Source organism: Lampris incognitus, chromosome 3 (assembly GCF_029633865.1).
Source record: "Lampris incognitus isolate fLamInc1 chromosome 3, fLamInc1.hap2, whole genome shotgun sequence".
Lineage (NCBI taxonomy): Eukaryota > Metazoa > Chordata > Actinopteri > Lampriformes > Lampridae > Lampris > Lampris incognitus.
In genome coordinates this window covers 70,234,609-70,258,285 of record NC_079213.1, presented here as the reverse complement: position 1 = coordinate 70,258,285, position 23,677 = coordinate 70,234,609, and the positions used below count along the sequence as shown (strand labels likewise).

The window sequence follows — 23,677 nt, the reverse complement described above, 5'->3', positions numbered from 1 at the left end:
TCCCCCACCAAACAGCAAGTATTCTGGCTCCCACAAACCAGTTAGTTTTTCTTTAAGATGCACCCCCAATCCCAACTAATTACCCACATAAAATACACCTGCATCACCTTGTTACCTGTATAAAAGACACCTGTCCACACCCAATCAATCAGATTTCGACATCTCCACCATGGGCAAGACCAAAGAGCTGTCTAAGGACACCAGGGACAAGAGTGTAGACCTGCACAAGGCCGGGATGGGCTACAAGAGAATTGGAAAGCATCTTTGAGAGAAAGTAACAACTGTCGGTGCAGTTATCAGGAAATGGAAGGAACACCACACCACCGCCAACCTCCCTCGGTCTGGGGCTCCACGCAAGATCTCGCCTCGTGGGGTGTCCCTGATCATGCGAACGGTGAGGAATCATCCCAGAACCACAAGGGGGGAACTGGTTAATGACCTGAAGGCATCTGGGACCACAGTTACAAAGCAAACGGTTAGTAACACACTACGCCGTCATGGATTAAAATCCTGCAGTGCACGCAAGGTCCCACTGCTCAAGAAGGCACATGTACAGGCCCGTCTGCAGTTCGCCAATGAACACCTGGACGACTCAGAAGAGGCCTGGAAGAAGGTGATGTGGTCGGATGAGACCAAAATAGAACTTTTCGGGCTCAACTCAACTCGCCGTGTTTGGAGGGTGAAGAACACGGAGTACAACCCAAAGAACACCATCCCCACCGTCAAGCATGGGGGTGGCAACATCATTCTTTGGGGGTGCTTTTCAGCCAAGGGGACAGGACAACTCCATCGCATTGAGGGGAGGATGGACGGGGCCATGTACCGTGGAATTCTGGACCAACACCTCCTTCCCTCAGTGAGAGGGCTGAAGATGGGTCGTGGATGGGTGTTCCAACACGACAAAGACCCAAAGCACACGGCCAAAGCAACCAAAGAGTGGCTGAAGAAGAAGCACATCAAGGTTCTGGAATGGCCTAGCCAGTCTCCAGACCTGAATCCAATCGAAAATCTTTGGAGGGAGCTTAAAATTCGGGTTGCCAGGCCACAGCCTCCAAACCTGAACGATTTGGAGGCTGTCTGCAGGGAGGAGTGGGCCAACATCACTGCCGAAATGTGCACAAACCTTGTCAGAAACTATAAAAACCGTTTGACATCTGTGCTGGCCAATAATGGCTTTTCTACTAAATATTAACATAATGTTCGTCCAGGGGTTCAAATATTTATTTTGGACCAAAAATATGCAAATAAATTCATAAAATTCATACAATGTCTTATTCCACTTTTTTTGGTCATATTATGTCTCTCACTGTTAAAGTGAACCTACGCTTAAAATTATAGACTGTTGCAGTCTTTGTAAGTGGGCAAACTTACAAAATCAGCAGGGGCTCAAATAATTATTTTCCCCACTGTAACTGTCCTGTATGTCTGCAATCCTGCCTTCTACTAGCTCCACTCCTTCAGTCTTGATCGTCTTTCCTCTCTTTGTCACCGTTCAGCCACACACACACACACACACTTTTATATATATATATGTGTGTGTGTGTGTGTGTGTGTGTGTGTATATATACACACACATATATATATATATATATATATATATATATATATATATATATATATATATATATATATATATATATACAGTGCTGCTTGAAAGTTTGTGAACCCTCCAGACATGGTCACTGTTTTTGTAAAAAAACATTACAAATTGGGATTTGGATGTACACTACCGTTCAAAAGTTTGGGATCACCCAAACAATTTTGTGTTTTCCATGAAAAGTCACACTTATTCACCACCATATGTTGTGAAATGAATAGAAAATAGAGTCAAGACATTGACAAGGTTAGAAATAATGATTTGTATTTGAAATAAGATTTTTTTTACATCAAACTTTGCTTTCGTCAAAGAATCCTCCATTTGCAGCAATTACAGCATTGCAGACCTTTGGCATTCTAGCTGTTAATTTGTTGAGGTAATCTGGAGAAATTGCACCCCACGCTTCCAGAAGCAGCTCCCACAAGTTGGATTGGTTGGATGGGCACTTCTTGCGTACCATACGGTCAAGCTGCTCCCACAACAGCTCAATGGGGTTCAGATCTGGTGACTGCGCTGGCCACTCCATTACTGATAGAATACCAGCTGCCTGCTTCTGCTCTAAATAGTTCTTGCACAATTTGGAGGTGTGTTTAGGGTCATTGTCCTGTTGTAGGATGAAATTGGCTCCAATCAAGCGCTGTCCACTGGGTATGGCATGGCGTTGCAAAATGGAGTGATAGCCTTCCTTATTCAGAATCCCTTTTACCCTGTACAAATCTCCCACCTTACCAGCACCAAAGCAACCCCAGACCATCACATTACCTCCACCATGCTTAACAGATGGCGTCAGGCATTCTTCCAGCATCTTTTCATTTGTTCTGCGTCTCACAAACGTTCTTCTTTGTGATCCAAACACCTCAAACTTGGATTCATCCGTCCACAACACTTTTTTCCAGTCTTCCTCTGTCCAATGTCTGTGTTCTTTTGCCCATCTTAATCTTTTTCTTTTATTGGTCAGTCTCAGATATGGCTTTTTCTTTGCCACTCTGCCCTGAAGCCCAGAATCCCGCAGCCGCCTCTTCACTGTAGATGTTGACACTGGTGTTTTGCGGGTACTATTTAATGAAGATGCCAGTTGGGGACCTGTGAGGCGTCCGTTTCTCAAACTAGAGACTCTAATGTACTTATCTTCTTGCTCAGTTGTGCAACGCGGCCTCCCACTTCTTTTTCTACTCTGGTTAGAGCCTGTTTGTGCTGTCCTCTGAAGGGAGTAGTACACACCGGTGTAGGAAATCTTCAATTTCTTAGCAATTTCTCGCATGGAATAGCCTTCATTTCTAAGAACAAGAATAGACTGTCGAGTTTCAGATGAAAGTTCTCTTTTTCTGGCCATTTTGAGCGTTTAATTGACCCCACAAATGTGATGCTCCAGAAACTCAATCTGCTCAAAGGAAGGTCAGTTTTGTAGCTTCTGTAACGAGCTAAACTGTTTTCAGATGTGTGAACATGATTGCACAAGGGTTTTCTAATCATCAATTAGCCTTCTGAGCCAATGAGCAAACACATTGTACCATTAGAACACTGGAGTGATAGTTGCTTGAAATGGGCCTCTATACACCTATGTAGATATTGCACCAAAAACCAGACATTTGCAGCTAGAATAGTCATTTACCACATTAGCAATGTATAGAGTGTATTTCTTTAAAGTTAAGACTAGTTTAAAGTTATCTTCATTGAACAGTACAGTGCTTTTCCTTCAAAAATATGGACATTTCAATGTGATCCCAAACTTTTGAACGGTAGTGTATGTGTAATGCGCTTATTTTAAAGCACACCTTCCAAATAATGGACACACACACAAAAAGAGATATATTTTCATTATTTAATTCAACAAAGGTGGTTTATTTCACAAAAACAGAAAATTTAACATGTGCAAAAGTATGTGAACCCTTGTATTAGTAGCTTGTGGCTCCTCCTTTTGAGGCCATTACTTCAACCAAACGTCTTCTGTAACCACTAACCAGTCTCTCGCATCTGCTTATGGGGATTTTTGCCCACTCCTCCTTGCAGAACTCCGGCAGTTGAGAGAGGTTGGAGGGACATCTGGTATGTACCAACTTCTTCAGGTCTCGCCACAACATTCCAATTGGATTAACGTCCGGACTTTGACTGGGCCAATCCAGAGTACGAATCCTCTTTCTCTGAAGCCATTCCTTTGTAGTTTTGCTGGAATGCTTTGGGTCATTGTCTTGTTGCATAATCCATTTTCATCCCAGCGTCAACTCCCTGACTGATGGCAGGAGATTCTGGTCAAGAATTTGTTGATATGCCGGAGAATTCATGGTTCCTTGGATAATATGGAGTCGTCCAGGTCCAGAAGCAGAAAAGCAGCCCCAGACCTTCACATTTCCACCACCATGCTTCACTGTTGGGAGGAGGTTCTTTTCTTCATATGCAGTGTTGGCTTTTCTCCAAACATGTTGGTTTTGATTGTGACCAAATAATTCTATTTTGGACTCGTCTGTCCAGAGAATGGACTTCCAGAAGGCCTCTGGTTTGTCCAAGTGCTCTCTGGCAAAGTTGAAACGGGCAGCTTTGTTCTTTTTTGAGAGCAGAGGCTTCCTTCTAGCAACCCTCCCATGAATGTCATGGCTATTCAATTTTCATCTGATTGTAGACGCATGCACATTTGTCCCAGATGCTACCAGAGAGGTCTGTAACTCTCTAGAGGTGATGTGTGGGTTGGCCTTTACCCGATTTATTATTTTTCTGGTGCTTCCGGGTGATAGTTTTGATGGGCGTCCACTTCTAGGCAGAGGTGCTGTCATGTTGAAGGCCCTTCATTAGTAAATTATTTGTCTTACAGTGGATGGATGGAGCTGGAATCTTTTGGAGATGGTCTTATAGCCCTCCCCAGACTGATGGGCTGTCACTACCCTCTTCTTCATGTCCTCGGATATCACCTTTGCTCTCGGCATTGTTGATTTGTATGGGACCACAGTGGTTTGGTTGGTTTCCTCTCTCTTTTAATTAGTGCAGGCCAAACCCTTTCCCAAGGATGTCTCATTTCATTGGTCTGCTTAAATGATTAATTAAGCACCCGAATGTGTTTCACCTAAGTCTGTTACCTGCTTGACTTAACCAATGCAGCTGGGGGTTCACTTACTTTTGCACATACACTAATTCCATGTTTCATGTAGTTTTTGGGCTACTTAAACAAGTCCCACTAAACAAGTAGATGCAATTGATAAACATATATCTGACATTTCATATATAAAAACTGGTGATGATAAAATAAGAAAATCATGGTAAAACAACAGAAACATCTAAACTGCTCAAGGGGTTCACATACTTTCAAGCAGCACTGTATATATATAGACAGCTGATGATTGCTTATGGCATGGAACAGGCTTGTCATAAAGAATTTACTTGACTATATGTGAAGGTAAACTTGTTTTTTGATGTGATGAACTTGATGAACTTGTATTTGAATGTTTGGACGGGAGCTTGCATTTTGATGTACAGGCTGGGGCAACAAATTTCCTCAAATAGGACAGTAATAGGGATGCACAGGCGTCCGGGTAGCATAGCGATCTATTCCATTGCATACCAACACGGGGATCACTGGTTCGAATCTCGGTGTTACCTCCGGCTTGGTCGGGCGTCCCTACAGACACAATTGGCCGTGTCTGCGGATGGGAAGCCGGATGTGGACATATGCCCTTGTTGCTGCACTAGCGCCTCCTCTGGTCGGTTGGGGGGCCTGTTTGGGGGGAGGGGGAACTGGGAGGAATAGCGTGATCCTCCCACTCGCTACGTCCCCCTGGCGAAACTCCCTACTGTCAGGTGAAAAGAAGCGGCTGGCGACTCCACATGTATCGGAGGAAGCATGTGGTAGTCTGCAGCCCTCCCCAGATCGGCAGAGGGGGTGGAGCAGCGACTAGGACAGCTCAGAGAGTGGGGTAATTGGCCAGATACAACTGGGGAGAAAAGCGGGGGAGGGGGGGGGTAATAATAGGGATGCACGACGATCTTGGCACGTCATCAGTATTGGCAGATAAAGACTTTAAAATGAAATATCGGCATCAGCTCGAAATACCAAGATGACAGGCTGATAAGATGACGCTTCAATTATTTGCATGCAACGTGAACCGTTGACCAGGCACGGACGCGGTGGGTCACATAGATGGGGTGCATAGGCACCGATTCATGTTTTTGCCCGCGGGTGCCCAAGTTAGGTGAATACAACCAACGTGATGATAGTCACCAGAACACCCACGGGGTCTAGGCGGGGTGGAGCGGGTTTGTTTACCTGCTATGTCTGTGTTGCCTGTGGTTGCATGCCAGCCGTTTTCTGAGGAGTTTTCTGAGGAGATTTCAAGTAGGCTACTTTGGAAAATAGGTAATTTAAGTGGCAAATGCATTAACTGGTACTGAATTAATTAACTAGATCATTTTAAGTACAGGCTCATGGATACACATTGATTTGACTGATTTATTTTAATGTGCAATAAAAAAAAACACAAGGTTGCATCCCTGTGTCACATTGCCTCTGGTACAATGAGGTAATTATCTTAATCATTTTTAAATATTTATTTACTCATGTTTTACACAGTGCTGTGTAGTTTTTTACCTGTTGGAGGACCATGCAGCCATATGTAGAGAAGAAAAAAATAGACCAGCCATTGAGATCAGCAGCGCGGGTGCACGTGGATTCTGTGGTCAGTGTAGCAGCTTCAGTTTGGTCCAGTACAGGAGAGACTTGATGTTCTCTAATTAGTTGGGGGAAAATGTGCATATATTGGTATCGGCATTGGCAATCTGCCAAAATAAGATGGAAATATCGGCATATCTGGTATCGGCATTGACAATCTGCCAAAATAAGATAGAAATATCGGCATATCGGATATCGGCAAAAATTAAATATCGTGCATCCCGAGACAATAAAGAACCTGTCTTTGTCTTATTGCTGGATTATATTAAGACTCCCCAGTTCTCATTCACAAGAACGACGGGAGCAGAAAAATGGCTTTAACCGTGTGTTTCCTCTCAGGAATAGTTTTTGTTGTTAGGTAGGTGAGCATGGATGTAGGTGTGTGTGTGGGACTGAGTAATGGCTGAGATTTCTATAACGGCTATTGAACCACCTCAGGATTTGATGGTTTTCATGATACGACCTAAAACCTTTTTCTTTCTTCACTTCTATCACACGTCTTTAGTTCTTAGAGGTTTATCTATAAGAAATGGAATTTGTTTTCAATGACATTAGCTGGCATTACTGCAGTAAACTAGCTTACAGATCTGTCCTACTTCCTTGCATATCACCACACTAACTTTTTCATGTCTCATTCGTATCATGCCTCTCTTATTCCCCTCGTGATACCAGAGGGCTGTTGTCCTATCCAGAAGAATGTGGTATATTCATATTGTAAATCCTCTGCCTGTGATCCCTATGTGTGTTCTTGCAAACAGATTTTACTGCCAAACCTAAATGAGTAATGTTCTGCCAGAACACATAGTACGCTTTTCTAACATGGAATGGAACATGCCATCACTTATAATCTTGTTTTTGGACTGAGGTTGATTTATATGACACAAGGCCTATCCAGCTGTGTCTACACTTAACCCATAGGTTAATCTCATGCCGGGCTCTGTCACTGAACACCAGGGTCAGGAGCGCTTTTTACACAGAAAAGCTAGCAAGAACTAAGTATTTAGGAATGATCTGTTATTGGCCTATGGCCTGTTCACACTGCCCCTTTGCAAAACATCAGAATACTGAGCTGCAGAATACAAGGCTACCAAAAAGGCCACTTAAAGCCAAAGTTCTCTCCCACAGCAAAGGGGACTTGCAAAGCATTCTCAACCATGCTCTGTTGCCACTAACAGAGCTTTCAAGTACTGAATTGCTGAAATCTCTTTTTAATCTGAGGCTTAATACACCTTCAGATGCTCCAAACAGTCATACATTACCATGATATTAAGCGGTTCGCTCCACAGAAGTAATGAGGACCCATACTAAAGGTATAATGAGGGAAACTGTGGTTAGTTTCCATTCTGTTTGGCTCTTTTATGTCCCCCTGAGTTTATATTTTCTTCTCTCTGTCTCAATCGCTTGCTTACTCTCCTCTTCCTTCGTTGAATCCCAATCAGTTGCTCCGCTTTTCTTTTTCTCGCCATCATCTTCCTCCCATGCAATGTTTTATTCCTCTCATTCTCTCCCTCAGAGAATCACCATCTTCCTTTCCAGTACATCCAGAGTCTGCTGTTACATTCAAGGATTTTTTTTTCTTGTTTCTCCTCTTGCACAATGCCTGTTCCTGGCCCCAATCCCCCGCAACAAGTGACCTCTGTTGGGCTTGGACACTAAAAATATCCCCTTATCTTTAGCTGTGTTTCCCAGGCCATTCGAAGAGTTGCGGATAAATACTTCTGGGGGATTTCAGGGTTCTGCCACGCTGCGTTTTAGCTATTGGCTAATGGTCCATGACACCCATGTCAAGCTCTAGTCATAGACTGTGTGTGTGAAAAGGAATTTGCTTCTATTTAATCTGTCTTTAATTGGATACCATGGTGGGGTGGGGTGGGGGGGGGTTCACTCCAATATCACCCCCATCCTTTCTCTGCTTTTTTCAGTTTTCCCCATCATTGTTGCTACCCATGCTCCGAGGTTTACCATGGGTTTGTGTGTGTGTGTGTGTGTGTGTGTGTGTGCGTGCGCGCGCGCGTGTGTGTGTGTGCGCGCGCATGGGTGTGCACGTGTGTGAGACCAAGACTCATCCAGGTGAGACTTCTTAGTGCAGCACTGACCTCAGCACTGATGAGCACATCTTGGCTTCATACTGCCTGCTGTTTTATGGCCTATGATAATAGTTTAGGAAGGTTGTAATTTGAAAAGTATGCAAACAACCCAGAGGAATAGCAGTGGTAGCAGCAAGCCCTGCTCCAATTCAGTCTCTGCGTTTATTCTCTAACTCTCCCTCCCTCTCTTTTATCTCTGTCTCTTTCTTATTTATTTTTCTCCTCTGTGTTTTTGATGCTCCCTTTCGTTACCTCGTCTACTTCTGTGCTTCTCTCTCTCTCTCTTGCTCTCTCTCTCATACATATCACTAGACAGCAACCAGGTATCCTAGGGAGCACAGAAGACATCATATAATAAAAAGAAATTGGGAGAAAAAGCAGGACCATATTTTCAACTGACTGGAGGCGATTGGAGTTTGGATGGCCTTTCTCCTGCCAAACAGTGAGAAAATAGAGATTTAACAAAGTTTTGACCTCGTTAATAGCGCCATACGTCCTTGGTTGTTTCAGCGCTTGGGATATAATGGTCCTGCTTTTTTGCTGTATCTGTGGCCTGATGAATACTCGCAGCTGCAAAGATAGCTCTTCTTTTAGATCAGACTGTGAGAATAAATATCACGAATCACCTAAATTAAGCTTTGTAATACCTTTGCATATTCCATCAGGCTTGTATTGATTGGCTGGTATTTAGTGTAAGGCTCATTCTATACAGACACCACTGACGCAAGCTGTGGGTCAATCTAGTTTAAGAATTTCCAATCAAATCAAGTTTTTTGTTATATATATATGATACCCCATTAGATTACAAATTTGAAGATGAAAAAAATCATAAGTAAATTTCTCAGTTGATACTATGTTCAGCCACATATTCGCAATATTGATCATTGATAGTGAATTGCAGCCTGCTTGGTCTACTCTTTACATGGTGTTCAAAGGCATGGCACAGTTTTAGTACTAAAGAACCAAAGAAATCTCACCATCAAAATACAGATGAAATAACTGTGTGACTAAGTAAGGGTGTTTTCAGTGCCTCAGCTGGTCAGGCCATCCAATGGTGGGGTAAATAGGGGGCTTAATGACAGGGACTCTGCAACAGGTCCTCTTTGTCAGTAGTAAGAGTATAGCCTTTAAAGAGCACCTTCTCCAGTTATGACCCCATTGACCAGCAAATGATGACCAGCAAATCGTTCTAAAGCAGCTATTAGAGCAGGTTTATGACTATTACATGTATTGTTGTATTGTGCTTTTTAAGGATGGTGGGGAATTAGCATTTTAGGATGATATTGCCACCCACAAACCCTGCTGAAATTACTTTTTAAAGGGGTTATCAGACAGTAAAAAAAACAAAACTTTTTATCTTTTTCTTGTCCTTTTTGACTTGCTTTTTTTCCTTTTTTCTTTTTTTTTGCTTTACGTGTTTGCTAGTTGACGTAAGGTTGCTTTGTAATAACAGTTTAAGGTGACATTTAGCTGAGATGGGTTCAGATAAAACTTAATTGTTTAAGGATATACTAATTTAACACATTCTCTGTCATTCAAAGCAATTTAAAACGGTATTTAAGGTTTGCATGCTTCAGACTACCCTGTGAGTCAATGTCTGTGACAGCTCCAGACTATCTTACTAAAGGTGAGGAGTTTCCAGTGGTTGCTGCCTTTCATTGTAATTACTCTGTCTCTATTCTTGCCTGGCTTCGAAGGACGTGTGTACTATGATAGAGACTGCAAAAACTCACTTGAGTCACATGCTGATTATAGTGGTCGTGTTTGCCTAATTAAAGTATGGATTCAGACTGTATGGCTCATCATACCTCTGAATTCTGAATGTTTTATAAGTTCAGGTGTGAGTGAATTATTGAATCATTCTTATCATTGAATCATTCTTGAATTATTGAAAATGGCCTGTCTAATCAAGTGGGGACGTCTTGAGGACAATTATTTGCTATGGAACAATTTCATTGGTTTGTGTCATAATGTTTCATGCAAAAGATTGTCTTGTTGAGTGCTCCCTTTGACACAGCATGTCAGGCCCTATACAGTTTAGTTTGTTTGGTTTTTGACTTCCTGTTTTATTTTTGTTGGATTCCCTCACTTCCTGTTTGTGCTCATTCTAGGTGTCTTGACTCCCTGTGTGTGTGATTGTCCATTGTCTTCACCTGTGCCTCATTATCTCCTCCCCTCATGTGTATAAATGCCTGTTTCCCCAGTGTGTCTTTGTCAGATTGTCTGCATCACTTGTGAGTAGCTTTCCGGCAGTTTTCTTATGTATGTCTCCTCGTGTTCCGACCCAGTTTTTCCCTTTGAGACCAGTTTAGCCTAGCGTTCCGTTACCTTAGCTTTATCCCACCGTTTGATGGTTTTGACTCTCGCCTGTTTTTTGGACTTACCTTTCTTCCTCGTGTTTTTGTACTTCTGCCTGAGCTGACTGCCCTTTGTGTACCGACCCTGGGCTGTTTAATAAACTGCCTCTCCACACCTGTCTGCTTTGTGGGTCCCAATTTGTCTGTCTGAATCTTACACAGCAGATTCATGGTATCTGATGAAAACTCATTATGATCAAGTACCATTCTGGGTTTTGGACCAAAGTACCTTGGACAAAACATCTATCCAATGTCAGGCTACATATGAAACATGGACATTTGTTTTCAGTAAACCGCTGACTACAAAAATGTGTTCTGTAAGGGTGCCTAATCTCTTTCAGCATCCTTAAAACAAACTTGAAGTTAAAATCTGAGTCATGGATGCTGGGAACCACAAGATCTGCATCTCAAAATCGTAAATAGGCCAAGATGCTGAAAATAAATATCTGCTGTTTCTACAGACATCTAGCCAAGGGAGACACTCTGTACGAATCTCAGGTCTTAGCACCATTGACTTCCGTGCTGGATTTTCCAGAAAGCCCACAATGGACTTTAAGAAGACCATAAGCCGTCCAGTTCAAGGTTAGTGTGGTCAAATCATAAACTTTTATAAAAGCTGCAGCCGTTGTCAGACGTTTCAATGTTTTCAAACTCAGCAGTGGTCCATTGGGTTGTTATTTGGGTATGTATCTGTTAATTTGCCGCACTATTTACATCACATTCTCACAGAAATCCCCGTTTCTCCTTGCTCATACCATAAAGTGGCACTGATCTGGTGTTATGTAGTGTATTACGCAATGTTCACAATGTTTCTCTGCAGTATAGATCTTTGACAGAGCACCAAGATATGCTGCGAAAAGCAAGTTGGTCCAAGGTGGATTTCCTTCAGGACAGTGACATCTATGTATACCCTCTCTCCCAGGTATTCCTACCCACATCCTTCTGAACACCACTGGGCTTTCTCCCCCTGCTCGTGCCGATAGGCTGGAGCTCCTGTCAATCACGGGAGAAGTGATGAAAACCTTACCGATCCGATACTACCCTGAACGCCAGCCATATGGCCTCTGGAACATCACAGAGTTCATTCCACCCAACGAGGCCTTCTTTCTGCGAGTAACAGGATATGACCGGGATGGATTCCTCTTCCAGAGAGTCTCCAGCGTTTCCTTCTCCAGTATTATTCCAGGTCAGTGATATACACTGTGGGCTTTCACTCCAATATTGATATTAAATTCAAATTTCCATGCCAACACGTGCTTTGAAAATGAACAAACGGATAAACAATGAAGGAATACTGAAAGTGTTTCAAGAGTTACGACCACTCATAGAGCATTCACGTGCGCCTCGGATGGTCCATCTCCCGAGTTGGGAAGTCGTTCTTCCGGCTTCTGCGTCTTCATGAGCTTTTAAGTTGTAATGTGGAAACAACATGGACGCTACAAAGATGTGTTGTATTTTATTGCTCAGACTTGTTGCTGAACCAGTACATTTCCTAAAACCACTAAAATATTGCTTTACCTGATTTGTTATCAGGGTTGATGCTAATAAATAATTTTTCTTACTCATCTAGGTCACTCTATGTGGACAACAACTAAGTTACAACCTAATATCATATGGCTTACAAATTACATGTGAGCAAAAAATGAATGAATTAATAAAACGTGAAATTTTTTTTCTTCCTTTGTGTGAAGGGGGGGGGGTGAAACCATGTTTGCAAATACACTATGATAACGGTTGTAGGAGTCCCTATTGCCCCTCTTACCTTTATTTGTCCTGGTGCAGACACACTCCCTGATGCTGTTGCACTCACTCTGGGCTCCTTTGTCTATTGCTGTCCCTTTTATACATTCAATACAGATTTTTTTTTTACTTTAACGTGTAAACAAATACTGTCTAATTATAATCTTGTAGAGCCGAAGGAACGGAGAAGACCGTAGGTTCACACTTTAGCCGTGTAGGCAACTTTCTTTAATCAATGGTAAATCAGAGAGACAACAAAACCACAGCTCGACTGAGCGGAGGCGGCAAGAATAATCAGAAAACTGGCTGAACAACCATAACTTAACCCTGCGTTAACCTGCCAGGGCAACCCTGACTTAACCCTTAGTTCCTGGGGTGAATTCTATCCCCAATACGTGTCCACCACATGAGCCCCCCCAGAAATCGCCCTAGTAAGCGAAGTCCGGCAGGCGCGGGGGGACGACCGGCCGTCCGTGGCGGCTCTGGGTAACAGGGGCCGGAGTGTCTCTGGGAGGCATTGACGCGGGCCTGTGGAGGTCGGTCTGAGGAGCAGAAGAGGCAGCGCGGGCCTCCACGGGGGGAGGAGGCGGAGCCGGGGGACGACCGCGACGAGGAGGTTGGGCTAACTCCAATAGCTGCGTCAAGTCCAGGTGTGCGGGTTTAACTCGGTCCACTGAAACATGCTCGGCCGTGCCCCCAAAATCCACCACCAGGTGCTTAGTTCCCCATTCCAGGACGCGGAAGGGGCCGTCATAAGGGGGTTGCAGAGGGGGGCGGTGTGCGTCGTGACGGATGAACACGTAGTCCGCTGACTGCAGACCTGGGGGCACCTGTGACACCGGAGTGCCGTGTTGGGCGGTAGGGAGAGGTGTGAAAGCTCTGACCCCGTCCAGCAAGGAGGCTCGTTGGTCCACAGCTGACCAGGGACGCGTTGCGTTGGGCATGAAATCGCCTGGGACTCGCAGCGGCATGCCGTACACCAGTTCCGCAGAGGAGGCTTGTAGGTCTTCCTTCGGGGTGGTCCGCAGGCCCAGCATGACCCATGGGAGCTTGTCAACCCAGTTGCAGTCCTTGAGAGTAGCCCGAAGCGCAGCCTTCATGGACCGGTGGAAGCGCTCACATAGGCAGTTCGCCTGAGGTGGTAGGTAGTGCGGTGAAGCTTGACGCCCAGAGCCTCACCCACAGCATTCCATAGCTCTGAGGTAAAGTGTGGCCCGCGGTCAGATGAAAGGTCGGAAGGCGTACCGAAACGTGAGACCCACGACCCAATAAAAGCCCGGGCCACATCAGCAGACGTCGTGGATGCCAGGGGAACAGCTTCAGGCCAGCGCGTAGTCCTGTCCACCACAGTGAAGAGGTAGGTGAACCCATGGGAGGGGGGTAGGGGACCAACCAGCTCGACGTGGACATGGTCAAATCGTCTCTCCGGCACTGCGAAGCGTTCCAGGGGCGCCTTAATGTGGCGGTGTATCTTAGCCTGCTGACAGGCAACACACGAGTCGGCCCACGCTTTCACGTCTCTCTTAAGTCCCTCCCACACAAACTTAGCAGAGGTTAGGCGCACGGATGGCTTACCGCCTGGATGAGAGAGGCCGTGCACAGCTTCAAACACGGGGCGTCTCCAGCTGTCCGGGACGATGGGCCTGGGCTGTCCTGTGGAGGCGTCACACAGGAGGGTGACACCTGTGTCGCTGAAAGGAACGTCCTGCAGGCAGAGCCCCGTGTCGGAGGTCCGGAGACGGAGGATGCTCGGGTCCGTGGCCTGGTCAGCGGCCATCTGTGCATAGTCCAGGCCTAGGTGGACCGCTCCAATCACTGCCCTAGAGAGGCAGTCAACTACCTGGTTAGACTTACCAGTGATGTGCTGGATGTCGGTAATGAATTCCGAAATGTAGGAGAGTTGTCGCTGCTGGCGAGCGGACCATGGCTCGGCCGTCTTGGATATGGCAAACGTGAGGGGCTTGTGGTCCACATACGCAGTAAACTCGCGGCCCTCTAGCAGGAACCAGAAATGCCGGACGGCGAGCCAGAGACCGAGGAGTTCCCTGTCAAAAGTACTATACTTGCGCTCTCGGGGCGTAAGCTGGCGACTGAAAAAGGCCAAAGGCTGCCAAGCCCCCCCCCCCCACTGCTCGTGAACCGCACCAACAGCATAGTCCGATGCATCCGTGGTTATGGAAATAGGCGCTGTAGGTGAAGGATGCGCTAGCAGGGTAGCCTGGGAGAGCGCAGCTTTAGTCTCAGTGAACACACGGTCCCGCTCTGCTGTCCAGTCGACCGCCTGGTTGGGGGACTTGCCTTTCAGCGCCTCGTACAGTGGCTGGATGATAAAGGCGGCTCGGGGAATGAAGCGGTGGTAGAATGTCACCATCCCGATGAACTCCCTGAGCGCACGAGCTGTTTGGGGGCGTGGAAAGGCCACCACCGCTTCCACCTTTGAGGGCAGGGGGACTGCCCCGTCCCCAGTGATGCGGTGCCCGAGGAAATCAATGGCCGTCCGACCGCTTTTTTTGACCCAGTAGATTTAACATCCTGCTCATTAGCTCCGATGGTTTGCCATCTCCCAAGCCCTGAATTGCGAAGAGGCGACGTGCTCTCTCCGTTGTTGACAGTTCAAAAGTATCAAGGAGGAGATTTTTAAGTGCGGCGTATTTACCATCGGCCGGTGGGTTGGTTATGAAACCGCTTATCCTGGAAGCCGTAGCGCACCCCAGCGCTGCCACTACGTAGTAGTACCTGGTCTCGTCTGCTGTTATGTCTCTGAGCGCGAACTGTGCCTCAGCCTGCGCGAACCATGTAGTCCATGGGCCAGAGCCCAAAATGTCCTATTTCGGTACACTCAAGGTAGCAAAACTTACTAATAATTTTTGAAAGGATCCATGTCTGTAGATGATATTTTGGTATGATAACCATTCCTGAGTGGCAGCTGTATCAGTTATCAGCTCATGAAGTTAACCACCCCCTAAAGTAAATTGCATTTTAGACGCTGGTGCATATCCTGGTTTAGCCTCATGGTCAGGACATTTTTCAATGTTCTATAATATTGTCTTTGGTATCATTTTAAAGGGGACCTTCTTAGCTTTCATTCAAGCCCTGTTGTGGATATTTCTCACAAATATAGAGGTCACTTGAGCTCTTCAACCCGTCAATAACACACATCTTTCTGCAATGTTCGCCTAAACTATATACTTTCTTTTAGCCCTGTGGCATCTAGGAATATCAGGGACACAAAACACAAAAACTGGAATACTCACAGGACTGTAAAGATTCAGGAAATGTATAATATACCCATACTATTTCATTGTGTGAGGTGATTGTGAACCTTAAATTAGAAGGGCATTATTACTAAGAAACTAACTAGACCAAAGCCAGTTAGTCCATGGGTCAGACCAGATATCGATATCACCCAAGGTGACACAACTTCACTGGTGCCATTTTATTTGGTACACTAACAGAAGTAAAATAATACATGATAACCTTTCCAAATGAGCAGCTATTTCATTTTTCTTTCAGGAAACCTGTTTCTGTGCCTCTCACGATTGTGTATTTGCCCAGATTTTTACAAATATAGCATTTCAACACCCCTGGTACTGATTAGCCTAGCTTAAACTCTGGGACAGTTCTTAGTTGGCCAACAACCAAGGATAACCAGTACTGTGTACTTCCATTCATTGTGCTAAGCTAGGCTAACGTGCAGCCAGATAGCTTTCTACTAAACACATATAGAGGAAACTGGTATCTATCTTCTTGTCTCACTCTGGAGAAGATTGTAAGCTAATTTCCCATAATGTTAGCATGTTCTTTTAATGTATATGTTAATATGATTAGTTAAAGTGGCTACGAGGAACTTTCATCTTGTGTTGATTTTAGCGGCCTCATGTGGACAAAATACAGCTGTTGCATAGCAACTAGGTAATGTATCTATTTGTGGCTATGTAAGATAAATAATGGTAATATGACGCTGGTGAAGCAAAGTAAACTTTGTTTTAGTAGTGTTCATACACCTAAGTTACATGTATTTGTTTGTATGTGGCAGGTGAAAACTGACTGAATATGGCCACTGGTGAACAAGCAAGTTTTTACCCAATACCAAAGCGCCCACGGGTGGAGTGCATTATCCACTGTTCTGATGATACAGATAAGCTGGTTTCACTACAAAGTGTCGACTCATGGAGAACTCTGCTCAGGGCAGCTCAGATACGAAATCATGCACCAGTTTTGAAACTGGCAAAAGACATTCCTGAGGGACAGATTCCAGCAATCTACTACCACAGAAAGTGTCGCAGTATCTTCACTATGAAGCAAATTCTTGATGGCCTCCTTGCAAAAGAAAAGAAAAGTTGTGTCTCTGCTGAAGAGAAACAATCTAAGAGAGTAGCTCGACATGCTCCAAGTACATCTAGGGCTTATGATGCAGAGTGCATATTTTGTCAGAAAAACAGCAAATATTCCAAGAGACAGAATATGAGAGAAGTACTGGTGCAGTGTCGAGAACTGCGAGCTGATGCAAAGATCAGGAGTGCAGCCACAAAGAAAAGGGACAGCAGAATCCTTGCCATTGTGAGTAGCTATAGACTTTACACCAAAGAAGAGGTTTCCAAAGGAGAGGTTGCCAGCAATGAAGATGATGATGCTGCAGCCCAGTATGAAGCTGCTGTGAATAAGGCATACAATGAGCTGTTCCTCTTCATCAGGATGGAGCTTTTTGGCAATCCTCAAGTGATGACAATGACTGATCTCTCTTCTAGACTGGTAGCTTCAATGAACTCCCAAGGCATTGCCCAAGTCAAGGAATCAACCAAGAAGCACATAAGGTGAAACCTGGAGAGTGAGTTTGCTGGAGCCTTGCAGATATTCCCTGATGAGAAAGGAAAATTCCTCCTCTATCCCGATAACTTGTCCATGAGGGAACTTGCCAAAGAAAATCAGTCTCTCAAAAGGGAGCTGCAGACCCTGAAAAGTGTCAGTGCACAAGATGTTATAGCCAAAGCAGCCATCAAATTGAGAGCGGACATTAAAAGTCAAGATGTTCCTCAAACCTGGCCGCCTGAAGTCAAACCAGAAGCAGAATGTCCTACCATTCCAGAGTCGCTCATTATCTTCCTGTACTCTCTACTCACAGGCTCAAATGATCCTGATCATGCATCCCAGAGAGTGCAGTGCCTTCTGCAGTCATTTGGCCATGACATAGTATATGCAGTGACATGTGGAAATACCAAGCCTTCCAAGCACATTGTTCTGCCATTCAGTGTCAAATCGTTGACAGGAAATGTAGAGTTGATAAACATCCTCAACCGACTTGGTCACAGTGTGTCCTATTCACAGATGGAAGAGATCAACACTGCCCCGTGTCTCCAGAAACTCTCATCATCAGGGAGTGGCATTGCCCTTCCAGCTAACATCCATCCTGGCATGTTCACAACTTTAGCCTGGGACAATATCGACCGTCTTGAAGAAACTGTCAGTGGTGAGGGAACATCTCACAGAGTCAATGGGATTGCTGTGCAAGCAAAGCCAGTCAACCCACTTCCTGTCCAACCCATGCCCACTGTTCCCAAAAAAAAGAAGAGAAGCATTGATGGACCCCCACCAATGTTACCAACTTACAATGCTGGACAACGGGTAGGGCCACCACAAAGCAAAAAGTCAGATGCCGATACTGCAGCCAATACTAAGCTTGCCAGAGAGAAAAACCTTCTTTAGGGTCCTAGCACGCATGTCACAACAAGAAGAACAGTCAGTCAGCAGCTGGACAGGCTTCAACATCCTGACTCGAGGAGAGATGACGGTCATCCCCGACAATATAGGCTATCTGCCTACCATCAATGCTCCAGCGACACAAATGTCTACTGTCAACGAGGTGCTTAACCAGTCACTGAGCATCATGCAGTGCTTAGGCCTGAGGAAGATTGTCTGTGTCTTTGACCAAGCCCTGTATGCGAAGGCTGTCGAGATCACATGGAAACACCATGACAAGTTCCATAATATCATCGTTAGGCTTGGAGTATTCCACACCATCTGCACACTGCTGGCAATAATAGGAAAGCGTTTCCAAGATGCTGGACTCAAAGACCTCTGCATTGAGTCTGGCATGATTGCAGAAGGCTCAATTGCTGGTGTTATGGATGGCCGCAAGTACAACAGGGCAGTGCGACTACACAAGCTCCTGTATGAGGCTTTCATGCGACTGACCTTGAATGGTTTCCTGTCCTGGTTGGAAGAAACTCACAGGAATGACATGGTTCACCTGAATGAGACACTGAAGACCATTGACAGCCTTGGGAAAGAAGTCTCACAACATGCTTTGAAGGAGGTCCTCGAGAACAGCTCTTGTACACGCATCATGGATCTATTTGAAGTGTACCGTGAATTCCTTAGAGGTGGAAACGGCAGCCTCTCGAACTTCTGGATGTCCTATTTGGACATGGTTGAAATCTTGTTGGGGCTCATCCGAGCATCCAGAGAGGGAGACTGGATGCTACACTTGGCTAGCATTCGAGCAATGATCCCATGGTGCTTTGCTTATGACAGGATGAATTATGCACGCTACCTCCCGTACTACTACGCCCAGATGTCTGAGCTGCCCATCACACACCCAGATGTGTACACAGAATTCATGGAAGGAGGCTTCTCAGTCCAACTGTGCTCCACCAATCCCTTTGGCCGAATCCCTGTTGACCAAGCTATAGAAGAAACGGTGAACAAAGACACCCAAACAGCTGGAGGGACAAAGGGATTCAGCTTGAAGCCAGGAGCTGTGACCAAATATTATCTCACAGCTGAGTATAGAAGCATGTACCTCAGACAGCTGAGAGACCTGACAGGTCAAGGCAGGTGCAAATGGTCTCATCCAGATCTACAGAGTCCAAGGATCAAGAGAGACGAAGCAGATGTCCAGTCTCTCATGGACCTTATGGAGAATAACTGGCTCAATCCTATGTCCCCTGATGAGATTGATTTGGTTAGCCTCTCCACTGGCAACATGGCTCCACCTGATGTGACCATAGATCTCTTGAGAGCTCTTGAGAAAGGAGAAGAGGCCTACCAAGCATTCCAGCAAACAAGGTTAGATGCAGACCCATCACCTGTGAAATTCCACGACAAGATGACCAAGCAAAGTCTGAAAACATTCTCCAATGTCAGCACAAAACAAGCTCATGGAAAGAAAGCACAGGATGTGGTTCTGAAGGCAGATAGAAACCTTTTCAGTCACATGATCCTGGTGGCTGAAAGCAGGAAGGTGAATCTGAAGGATGTCCTTGCCTACCCATTGGGCCCACTACCATGGGCACTGGCAAATGCTGATGGGTCCTTACGAAAAACAAACAAGGCTGCACTTGCCAGAGAGCTTGAAAAGAATGTATCTCCTGCAGAAGACATCCCAATCCCATCTACTTCCATCATTGATGGGATGAGCCTGGTCCAAAAAATGAATGGCAACAACAAAACCTTTGCACAGGTGGCAGAGTCAGCCTTGACCCAGGTCCTCCATGAGGGAGCACAGAGGGGGAGGATTGATGTTGTTTTTGATGTCTATCACCAGACTTCGATCAAAGATGCTGAACGACTGAACCGGGGTGGAGACATCACTCTCCAGTACAAGAATCTTGCAGGGGGACACCACGTCCAGCAGTGGAGAAAATTTCTGTGCAGTTCCTCCAACAAGACCAGTCTCATCAAGTTTCTGGTGGAAGAGTGGAAACTCCCACGATACAGAGCTATGCTGCATGGCAAGGTGTTGTACATGACCTGTGAGGAAACCTGCTACAAGTTGACAGAAGATGGGTGTGAGGAAGCAGCAGAACTGCACTCCACACATGAAGAAGCTGACACCCGTCTGCTCCTGCATGCATTGCATGCAGCAAATGCGGGCTCAAAGTCAGTTATCATCACAGCTGAGGACACTGATGTCATGGTGCTTTGTCTTGGCTTCCAGAAGGACATCATCTGTCCCATCTACCAGAAGTGTGGGACTCAGAACCGCACACGGTTTGTCGACATCACCAAACTGGCAAGTTCACTTGGAGACAGCATCTGTGACAGCCTAATTGGCTTACATGCCTTCACAGGCTGCGACACTGTCAGTGAATTCGCTGGTCGAGGGAAGCTGAATGCCCTGAAGATAGTGAGAAAGCACACTTCCTGCCAAGAGACTTTTAGTCAACTGGGACAGACATGGAATGTGAGTGATGAGCTGTTCCAGAAAATTGAGCAGTTAACCTGTCGGATGTATGTTGCTAATAGCAGCACTGCTGAGGTGAACAAACTGCATTACCAGCTCTTCTGCACCAAAAGGGGAGAGGTTGAGTCCAGCCAGCTGCCACCATGTAGAGACTGTCTCTTTATGCATGTTCAACGAGCCAACTATCAGGCAGCAATATGGAAGTGCTGTCTGCAGGCTAACCCTGTGGTGCCAAGCCCTACTGAGTATGGATGGACAGACGATGAAGGCAAGCTGGCCATTTACTGGATGCGCTCCCCACCTGCACCAGATGTGGTCTTGGAAATGCTAACATGCAAGTGTGTGCATTCATGCAAAATGCCAAGCTGCATGTGCCTGTCAAATGGACTTCCATGCACAGACATGTGCAGGTTACAGACCTGCAGTAACCAAAAACAGCAGGATGGTCCAGAACTGGACTTTGAACTTGGGGAGTCAGATGATGAGAGAAACGAGCAGTTTGATGAATGACAGTGTGATGATTCGGATGGTATTACTGTGGTAGTAGTCTATTGATGCACAGGATGTTGATTCTGGACTTGGTTACCCAGAGCTTGATAACAATAATGTAACCATATTCACATATACCCATTACCCTACCCATTACCATTACATATACCCACTAATGATATGGGATTACATGTATCATTGACTAAGTATATGTAAATGTCAATGTTGTTTAAAATATTAAAATAGTTCATTACCTCACTATGGTATTCCTTTTTATCATGTATTTTGATTGTGTATTTAAACAAATGTATAGAGACCAGTTTGTGACCTGACTGGCTTTGGTCTAGTTCTCATTTAAGGCTCACAATCACCTCACACAATGAAATAGTATGGGTATATTATACATTTCCTGAATCTTTACAGTCCTGTGAGTATTCCAGTTTTTGTGTTTTGTGTCCCTGATATTCCTAGATGCCACAGGGCTAAAATTAAGTATATAGTTTAGGCGAAAATTGCAGAAAGATGTGTGTTATTGACGGGTTGAAGAGCTCAAGTGACCTCTATATTTGTGAGAAATATCCACAACAGGGCTTGAATGAAAGCTAAGAAGGTCCCCTTTAAAATGATACCAAAGACAATATTATAGAACATTGAAAAATGTCCTGACCATGAGGCTAAACCAGGATATGCACCAGCGTCTAAAATGCAATTTAGTTTAGCGGGTGGTTAACTTCATGAGCTGATAACTGTGATACAGCTGCCACTCAGGAATGGTTATCATACCAAAATATCATCTACAGACATGGATCCTTTCAAAAATTATAAGTAAGTTTTGCCACCTTGAGTGTACCGAAATATCGTCTGGCCCATGGACTAATGTAGCCGCGGAAGACTCCCAAAACTCCGACAGTTTAATTGCAACGGCGTTCGTAGCCATAATGTGTGTGGTTTCAGAAAACTTATCCGAAAACCGACGTCGGGGTCACCAGTGTAGAGCCGAAGGAACGGAGAAGACCGTAGGTTCACACTTTAGCCGTGTAGGCAACTTTCTTTAATCAACGGTAAATCAGAGAGACAACAAAACCACAGCTCGACTGAGCGGAGGCGGCAAGAATAATCAGAAAACTGGCTGAACAACCATAACGTAACCCTGCGTTAACCTGCCAGGGCAACCCTGACTTAACCCTTAGTTCCTGGGGTGAATTCTATCCCCAATACGTGTCCACCACAATCTATTATAAAATCAAGTCATATGTCCAAAGGTATACTCCCTTTAGCAATGAAAACACGATTAGATGTATTAGATTATAAACTATTTTTAACGATGGATTTAGGCAACCTAACACTGACATTTCTCACCTCTTTTTCCACGTGCATTTCTCATCCCGTTTGCCGTCTGCAAAAGTCCCTCCTGCCCCTCAGTAAATGCTTTAAACTCCAAGCATGATAATTTAAAGTTTAACCCCCCCCCTTTTTTTCTTCCCAATTGTATCTGGCCAATTACCATACTCTTCCGAGCCGTCCCGGTCGCTGCTCTGCCCCCTCTGCCGAGCCGGGGAGGGCTTGCAGACTACCACATGCTTCCTCCATACATGTGGAGTCGCCAGCCGCTTCTTTTCACCTGACAGTGAGGAGTTTCGCCAGGGGGACGTAGCGCGTGGGAGGATCACGCTAACAGGCGCCCCGACCGACCAGAGGAGGCGCTAGTGCAGCGACCAGGACACATGCCCACATCCGGCTTCCCACCCGCAGACACAGCCAACTGTGTCTGTAGGGACGCCCGACCAAGTCGGAGGTAACGCGGGGATTCGGACCGGCGATCCCCGTGTTGGTAGGCGGCGGACTAGACCCATTCATAAGTTTTCGCTTTTCGCCGAGGCTGAGTTGTACGTTGTCAATCGTTTTTTTCGTTGACGCTGGTGGCTCGTCCGATTTTCTTTTGTCACCGTCCTCGTCCGCCTCTCCCCCATTTCACAAAACCGACAAAATATAAAGTTTTCTTTAAACTGACGTCACCTCTGGCTAGCAACTGAACTCACGGGGCGATGCGCGCGGCAGTCGGCAGACCGACAGCTCGGGCAGTTGCTATGCGATAGCTTGTTTGTATATGACGCGCGAACTGTAGGTGGAGGGCAGGAAGTGAGTTTTTCTACATAGGAAGCACTGCCACAAACTCTCAAAATGCCGGTTGCTCACATCGATTAAACCGAGAAACTACAAAGACATTTTATCGAGTACCAAAAGTTGTTGCTCATAAGGGGTGGAAATACCAGAAATTGACCGAAAACGCCGGAAAAGGTGGATTGCGAACCGCCGTCTGCGGTCGGGAGGCGCGGAGTCGGATAATGCTCGTGTGCACAGTGACCACTTCGTCAATGGTAAAGCAATTTTATGTGGTTGTGTTTATGTAGCGTAACTGTTTCCTTACTTTATAACGCTAAAGTTGTTTTTCTTTGCTTTGTTGGCGTTTGTACCATTCTGCTTTCCACTTCCTGCCCTCCATCGGAATCTCGCGCGTCATCGGAATCACGTAACTGGAAACAAGCTATAAGACAAACGTTCGCATTTCGG

At 45.4% G+C, this 23,677-nt stretch overlaps 1 protein-coding gene across 1 annotated transcript in view; it reads left to right on the top strand.

Moving 5' to 3' along the window:
• hmcn1 (hemicentin 1) overlaps positions 1-23,677 on the top strand; it is a 208,005-nt gene that overhangs the window by 55,111 nt on the left and 129,217 nt on the right. Inside the window, 2 exon segments of the mRNA XM_056275570.1 lie at positions 11,157-11,277; positions 11,618-11,881. Of these exon segments, the coding sequence (XP_056131545.1) occupies positions 11,157-11,277; positions 11,618-11,881 (385 nt within the window).